Source organism: Palaemon carinicauda, chromosome 22 (assembly GCF_036898095.1).
Source record: "Palaemon carinicauda isolate YSFRI2023 chromosome 22, ASM3689809v2, whole genome shotgun sequence".
NCBI lineage: Eukaryota > Metazoa > Arthropoda > Malacostraca > Decapoda > Palaemonidae > Palaemon > Palaemon carinicauda.
This window is the reverse complement of record NC_090746.1, coordinates 4,019,796-4,028,766: the sequence shown is the minus strand read 5'-3', so window position 1 is coordinate 4,028,766 and position 8,971 is coordinate 4,019,796. Positions and strand designations below refer to the sequence as shown.

Genomic DNA, 8,971 nt, shown 5'->3' with positions numbered 1-8,971 from the left:
ATAATGTCGGACAATTACTTTGGATGTACACGACATTTACCAAAATCCGCATCGATTTCGAAAGATCGATTGATCATCTCACTGGGAGGAAATCAAATTTAAAGAAATTACTGCCATTAGGAATCATTCTGTCCCGCTTAGTCAACATCATGTGCTGTTACTTTTGAAACTGATCCTCAAACAACCTGTTGTCTTTTTCAGGGTTGTGGTGGTTGATGTGGTAACATCCCTGACTGGTTATAGCCAGACTGGGGTTTGAGTCCCGCTCAAACTCGTGAGTTTCTTTGGTCACTGCAACCTCACCATCCGTGTGAGCTAAAGATTGGGGGTTTTGGGGAGCCTATAGGTCTGTCTGCTGAGTCATCCTTGGTCCAAGCTTGGGTGGAGAGGGGCCTTGGGAGCTAATCATATGTATATATGGTTAGTCTCTATGGCATTGTCCTGCTCGATAGGGCAATGTCACTGTCCCTTGTCTCTGTCATTCATAAGCGGCCTTTAAACCTTTAGAATTATTTAATAATGATCAGGTGTTCTCTTCTTAGATAGTCAAACTGTTTTACTACAATACATATTACCCAAATGCATGTTCGCCCCCCTTTTCTTACCAGTCAGATTAGGTCCTCAGGTTTTAATGTTCTTTTCAAAACAAATAGTTTCACACCAGTTCCAATAAAAGGTGACCTAAAAAGTGTCTAACTCAATACTGTGTGTATTATCTTTTTCACTCTTGACCAGTGGCGTAACTATTGTGGGGCAGGGGGGGGGGGGGTGTCATAGTTCGGAATCTTTCATAATTAACTTTAATTTTCACTTTATTACTTTCTGAATATTTTGTCTCTGCTGGTAGTTTTAATGATTAAATCTGTTGTTTACCAACGGCATAATTGCTTTTTCAAAACACACACACATACATATATATATATATATATATATATATATATATATATATATATATATATATATATATATATATATATACGGTCATTTTGAGGAATTGGTCATTTTGCAAACTGCTCGGTCATTTTGGGAAATGACCAAAATATCTGTCAGTATGCAAAATCCCCAAATAATTGTGGTCATTTTGGAAAATGACCAGAAGTTTAGTCATTTTGCAAAATGTCTATTAGTATCGTTGGTCATTTTGTAAAGTTACCCCAATAGCTGCTGGTCATTATGCAAAAATAAACAAATAGTAACTTAAAATTGATTAGGAAAAGTCTAAGTGTCAGTTAGTTCCTTCGGAGGTTCGGCCGAGGACGGAAATATTCGTGCTCCTCTCATCACTTATTTGTTGCAAGTATATTGTACACTGAAAAGCTTCACAATGGATCACTTGACCAAGATGATATGCCTTCGAGCCCTACAGACTAAGACTGCCGAGGAGGTAGCTTTTCACCTGGTTGACATTTTCTGTGATAAAGGAGCCCCTCATACTCTTCACTCTGACAATGGGAGAGAATTTTCAAATAAGGTAATCAAGGAAGTTCTGGCTATGTGGCCAGAATGTAAGCTAGTTCATGGGAAACCAAGATATTCTCAATCACAGGGTTCCGTGGAACGAGCAAACAGAGATGTTGAAGCAATACTCGCTTGCTGGATAAAAGATAACAACACTACACAATGGTCAAATGGACTGCGCTTTGTTCAGTGGCAGAAAAACACGTGCTTCCATTCTGGAATTGGCAGGACACCTTATGAAGCCATGTACGGAGAAAAGGCTCATCTTGGTATTTCTCCTGTCAACATACCAAAAGAAATAATGGAAGGCATGGAGACAGAGGAGCAGCTTGCAGAAGCACTTTGTTTAGTTAATGAAGAAGATCAAAATGTAGAACAGGGGAGAAGTGCTGAAAGTTGTGCCATAAATTGCAACTCGTGTGGTCAAAACATTCCATGTCATCCTTCTGGTCAGTGTTGTTCAACTGTAAATGACAATGTTGATGACCCTGTGCTCTGTTGCCTATGCAATAGAAATCGTAGCATTCAGGCTGAACGAAGGGAATCGAAAATACAACGAGAAGCAAGCTAAAAAATGAAGGATAAATCAGTACAGCGTTTCAAGCCAGCCCTTGCAGGGGACACTGTCATGATTCCGATTCCACTTGTTGACCGTGGACGAGCGGAGTTTGCGAATGCAAAGGCAATTATAACTGAGACAATGGATGGCGGAACTTACAAACTAGGGACAAAACATGGTTTACTTAAACTGGTGTACAGTCGGAATCAGTTCACTTTATGTGCTGAAAAATTTATGTCACTCGAAGAGGTAATAAAGGATCGCAAAGTGAAGTCTGCGAGAGGTAGCTATTGCACATTCGATGGGACATGGCCAGGGGATGAGTAAGTGTAGCTGCACCCAGTCATGTCGGAGCAGACGCTGTAAATGCTTCAAAAACGGAGTATTGTGCAACAGCAGATGTAAATGCAGCAACTCTTGTTCAAACAAGTCAGATAATGCTAATTTTGATAATTGTTGAAATAATTTTCAAGTTCAGTTTTAGTTCTTTCAATATTCAAATATACTTGTAATGTGTAATGTAAGTTTTTAATGTTGAATAAATAAATCACACACCTTTATTAATACTTAGACTTTTCCTAATCAATTTTAAGTTACTATTTGTTTATTTTTGCATAATGACCAGCAGCTATTGGGGTAACTTTACAAAATGACCAACGATACTAATAGTCATTTTGCAAAATGACCAAACTTCAGGTCATTTTCCAAAATGTCCACAATTATTTGGGCATTTTGCATACTGACAGATATTTTGGTCATTTTCCAAAATGACCGGGCAGTTTGCAAAATGACCAATTCCTCAAAATGACCGTAACATATATATAAAGTAGATCAGTTTAAGTACTTGGGGTCTGTTGTTGCAGCAAATAGTGGTGTGGAAGCAGATGTACATCAGAGGCATGTATGTAAAGACAGTGAAGAAAGCTCTGGTTGATAGAAGGATAGATGTGAGAGAGGCAAGAGAGCGTGCTAGAAATGGGAATAAATGGCGAGCGATTGTGACGTAGTTCCGGTAGTCCCTGCTGCTTCCTCCGGTCACCTTTGATGACCGCTAAGGTAGAAACAGTAGGGGATTCGGGGTTATGAAGCTTCATCTGTTGAGGATAACGGGGGAGGGTGGGCTATACGATGTTTACAGATTTATTTATATATTTGGCCAGTGAATAAGTTCACAAGACTTTTGTTCTGCCATACCTTTAAAGGTAAGCTTCGCAACATTATCCTGTGTCTTATATTTTATGAGAATGTCAATTTTGTATATATTAACTAACTATATAGTAACAGGTCATCGTTACCTTTGAGAGCATTTAAAATTTCTCAATTAATGTGAATGTATTGTGAATAGTTCTCAGCCATGATGTAGGCAAGGCAATCCTTCAGTAAGCCAAACTTGGACTTTCTTACTTTGCCACATATCGAACACACCAAATGAGGATTTGGGACCATAAGGTAGGTGTGCGAGTATTATGATTTATACTCCAAAACCATTACTTAGAATCCTTTGCTAAACCCCTCAAGAAAGTGTATTACTGGACTCAGATTTGTGTTTAATACATCTTTTATTGCTGTTTGTGGTTGGGAGAACCGCGCAGAACAATACTATACCAGGTGCCAAGCTGGCACCCTTGGGGAAAATTTCACTAATGAAATTAAAGATGGCGATGAATACTCAATTATCCGTTACATTGTTGTCCATATACCAGCTTATATTTGACATAGAGATGTTATGGTGTCAGAAAGTGTATTTTTATGGTCAAGGAATTAATTTTTTTTTATGATTTGAATCTGTGATGGGGATGGTTCACTGACATATTACAAGAGCAATGTTATAGTTTTGGGCAAAATTGACAAAAAACACCAAACTTAATTTTGATAGGATCATTATCAATGATCAGTTACGTGTAAGGGGTAAAATTATAATCAAACACCAGTGGTATAAATGTAATTCCTTTGATTTTAGGTTTGGGTAATAAGTATAGATAACACCCAAATGAATTATTAAAAGTTACCATAAACAAAAGACATAGTTATGCATATTGTTTTACCTGCTTTTGTTAGCCAACTTGCCAGATGATGTACTGGGGGAGTTCATGCTTGGCAATCATGTAATGAAAAATCAGCCTGGCATATAGAATGGCGTTTCACTGGATCAGTTCTTAGAATCAACGTTCGTGCGTTATGGTCATGAACCTGGTGGCATGATAGGAATCCCTCTTCAGCCATCTAACGATGGGTCCTTAGTCTACACATCTGTACATAGCTGAAGATGGTTGTGATGTTCACGATAGAGGGAGAACAATGGTCAGATGTGATGAGGCACAAGGAAGAAGAAAGTTCATGGATTCAATCTGATCACAGTGATAGAGAAAAGGTCAAGAACAAACTCTTTAACTGCATTGGCCCATTTACACCCAAGAGTCATCTTGGGGGCCCTGTGAACATTGTCATAGGATGAGTCAATCCAGATCCAATAAATGTTGATTCCTCTTTTCAAATTGGTCTTGACCTCATGCACAGCCTTAATAATGGTTGGCCTGACAGTACCATAAGCCGTTTTCCAAGCCAATAGCTTTATTGTCATTGTCCAAGAAACAACAAAGTCGACAATGTCCATGTGCATGATACAACCCGGATATACTTGAGAGGATTGACAGATGTTGATTACGAGCTTGTAGCTATACCACCATCCTTCTTTGATGAGAAGTTAGGCATAATGCATGTGGCCTCTTCAAAATCTACTTTTAAAAGTGTAAACTGAAAATATAGGTGACTGACCATCGATCAGGTTCAGCATATGAAATTGTCTTTGATAAGTGTGTTGTCTTGGGGTGGTAAACTGGTCATGCCATGGTACCATGGGGGATTTTGTCAATAATGTTGTATCTTACACATTACGTTGTTTGTAGAAGGCAAACACGTACCTGATATTTGACAGATATTATTCAAATGAGAATGATGTGAGCCGGAAACTATGCTAGCCGTCAACATCAGTTGTCTACGGATATGCCTTTTCCCTCTCAAAAGATATTTTTGACAGTGTAACACAGCAAAGTATAGCTTATTTTGCCGATCTGCAAATACCTGAAAGGTCAACACAGCCAGTTGCCAAACAATGGCAAGCAACTTGTCACCACTGGGCTCGACCCCATTGCATGTGAATGAAGTGATGAAGAAATACATCAACGACCTGGTCACAGTGCTACACATGAGGAGGCTGATATCATTGTACAAGAAATTATTTATCTTGCATTCAGCCTTGAAATGAAGAGTATGTGAGTAATTGGAGATGATACAGATATGTTTGTGTTACGTAATTCTGTGATGAAATAAATGTCATGTAGCTTCGGTATGGCTATTACATGTCCTGGAAGGGCAAGTGTTGACATTAAAGCTCCTACAGCACAACATGCCAATATCATTCCAGATTTCTTAGTTACCCACAGTCTATCAGGTTGTGATACCATTCCATGTCTCTCTGGTATTGGTAAACACACAGTTATAATAATAATATGGTCAGGAAAGTCACTCTGCAAACTTGGTGTTGTACAGGAAGATGTGAATAATGTAATAAAAAAGCCAACCAAATTCATGGCAGCATGTTATGGAAATGAAGACACCAATAAGAAGTTAAATGCAGCTCCTAATCTAAATTCACTACCTCCCACAACAGAGGCTTCCATAGAGCATGTGTATAGAGCTCATTTACAGGCGGCTATTTGGAGAAGTACATTAGATCCTGATCTCCTGTTCTTAACCCACTTCACTTTGGTTGGTCACTCAGTGATGGGTTGAACCCAATATCCCCAGTTACTCTTCCACCAGATGTCTTCAGCGCCAGTTCAAGTCCTCAGATTGATCAAGTGTAGTTCCTTTTCTCAGCCTTGGCTAACATTACACTGCAGTTATAATTCTATTCAACTTTCGTGCTCCATTTTCTGTACATGACAGGGAAGTGAAGAAAGAAAAATCCAACTAATTATTACAGCTATTCAAGTCACTGATGACGGAAATGATGATGATGATGGGGACATCACATATGCTGATGACTTTCTGCTGTAGTAATAAAGAAGTAGGCCTAAACCTCTAATTCTAAAACTTGCCCTTCATATTTTATCTTTTTTTTTATCTGTGTTTTTGTCTCTGTTGCGAGTAATTGCTTCGAGTCCTTATTACATTGAAGTTCAGAGCATGTTGTGTTTGGAGTGATTATTCTGTCATCAGCATTTGATTTATGTGCTTTAAGGTATGGTTAAGCATGTAAAACTTAGTTTGAAACTGAAAAAGTTTTAAAAATGTGACAAGTTGCATACTGTTCACTTGGTTGTTTTGTGTATTATTTAATACTGCATTAACAAATTTATTGCGGACGATTATTCTATTTTTCATTATCATTCTCAACCCGCAAAAAACTACATTTAGGCATCAAAACGAGGTCTATATCTCAATCACAAGTCAAGATATGAAGATAATAGAAATAGTAAACCCTGTATTGTCGGGCATCTTTAATTTCATCAATAGCACGTTATTCCCAAGGGTGTCTGCTTGGTACCCAGATTATTTTCAATCTTCATGGCCTTATTAACCAAAAAAACAACACTAAAACATTATATAAAATACAAATTTGTGTCAAAATTTCTATCCCACTGGACTATATCCCTCACCCTATTCAATGAGATAGTCCTTACTTGGGAGGCAGCTCATTTAATGGAGCAATGTCTATATTGTATCTTATGAAGTTTGTTGGGAACTTTTGCAGTTCTTTTGGGTGGTCCCGTAGTTTTGTCAGTAGTCTGGTTTTGTAGCATCCTTATGTTCTAGGTTACTATAGATAGTTTATTATTAATATATTTGGGACTGTCAAATACTTCTGAATGTCTGTGGCTAGACATCTAGGTTAACTTTGAAGTAGACAATGTTTGGGCCACCTTTTCTTGGCCCTTCCTTTTAAAAATGGAAGTTAAGAAAGACTATGTGTAAGTATACATTTTGATCTCAACATATCTCCTTTATTTGGCTCAGTTAAAGAATTGAGCCCTGCTCAAACTCGGTAGCTCCTTTGGACTTCGCAACCTCACCATCCCTGTGAAGTAAGGATGGAGTTTTGGGGGGAGTCTATGGGTCTACCTCCTGAGTCATCAGCAGCCATTGCCTTTCCTTCCATGGTCCTAGCATGGGTAGAGAGGGAGCTTAGGGGCAGATCGTTTGCATATATGGTCAGTATCTAGGGCATGGTTCTGCTTGCTAGGGCAATGTTACTGCCCCTGCCTCTGTCATTCATGAGTAGACTTTAAACCTTTAAAACCTAACAGGCGGCCTAGCTGTAGTGGATTGCATTCATAAAACTAAGTATCCTGAGTCGTCTCAATGATCAGTTTAAGGCCAAAATATTATTTATACTATTTCATTTGTTGCTGATTTAGATTAAATTGAATCGGCAGAAGATTTAGGGATAAGATATAAAGGCCCTTTCCAAAATACCTTTTAAATATTTTCCAATCCTTTCTAGATCCCCCTCTCCTCTTACTTCCCAACACTTCTAAATTATACACACATCTTACTAACCTATTGTCGTCCACTTTCCACGGGACCAAACTACCTCAAGATACTTTTATCCATTCTTTCACTTATGCTAGTTATCACTTCCTATGTGTTATTACAATCTTCACCTATTCTTATTCCATATATACCGCATTTTACCATAACGGCTTCAATTCTTTTCTTTCACTGACATTCAATGTCCACACTTCACTTCCATAAAGGACGGTTGGTTCAACAGTCCTTTTATACATCCCTACCATGGCTTTTACAAACAATTCAAGGTTCTTGCCAATCCTTTGCTCATATCTATCTATCTTTCTTGCTTGAAGCATTTTGTGATGAATCCCCTTTCATCTTATCATTCATCACATTTGCCCAAAGATACTCATATGAGTCAACCCCTTCCATTCTTCTTCTGCCCATGCTAACATTCGTTAGTCCATATCCAGGGTTTCTATTTACCCCCAAACTCTACCAGTTTTACAGTTTCTCTTCACAGCTCTCATTACTCTCGTCTGCAAACATCAAGCCATTCTTCATCCCATAACTTTGCATATAGCCTGCATCCAGTGTCCTTTCTCTAACCTCTCGCATCTTTCCACCATTCCTAAAGATATTGTATGGTCATGGAGACATGGAACTTTTCTCACAACACTAATTACTGTAGCTGCCTAGCACATAATTTGCTTCCAACATGAAAACTTAATCGCTCTCAACAACCGATCATCTATTCTGTGTGTGAGAGCGCGCGTTCGCGGCCATGTTTGAGTGCGTTACTGTGCTTTAACGAATCAGGAAAAAAAAATAAATCAGATTGCGTGATCGCGAGTTGAATTCTTTAAACGCAAGTTTCTCTTATGAACAGTGAATCCATTAATATTTTTTTTCATGCATTGATATGAAATAAATGTACTAGCTCACAATATTTGATAATACAAAGATGAAAATTTATCCTATTATTGGCTAACGCTATGATCAACGAGATGGTTTTTTAACCAATGATATAATGTGTTACTCTTTACCACCTTGATAACTTCTGAGTTATCCCAAGGCAAGGCGCTGTCTAGCATCGAGTATGAACTTAATTGCAACCGGGGTAAATGTTTACCTGGATAACGGACGTGTCAGCGATTAAATGCAATGTACTCTCCTCTTCCTGGTTATACTGCGTGTGTTAAGGCTTAAGCGGTCGTTATGTCACTTTGTTGGGGTTTAATTACGCATTTCCGGTTACCTATAGAACTTTCTCAACTCCTGTGAATGTTGAATTTAAATATTTTTATCGTTCTGAAACACACACACTCACAAGTTTTAGAATGTATGATGTGTCCAAAAAACATGTATATGTTTCAGATCGTGTTATTATGAATTAGATTTTAAGGCAAAGAGAGAGAGAGAGAGAGAGAGAGAGAGAGA

General features: G+C 38.3%; 1 protein-coding gene across 1 annotated transcript; it reads left to right on the top strand.

Annotated features, from left to right (window-relative positions):
• Positions 1-1,324: 1,324 nt before the first annotated feature.
• On the top strand, positions 1,325-2,029 carry LOC137616750 (KRAB-A domain-containing protein 2-like). Its single transcript, XM_068346751.1, has one exon. The coding sequence runs from the start codon at positions 1,325-1,327 to the stop codon at positions 2,027-2,029; it is 705 nt and encodes a 234-aa protein (XP_068202852.1).
• Positions 2,030-8,971: the final 6,942 nt, after the last annotated feature.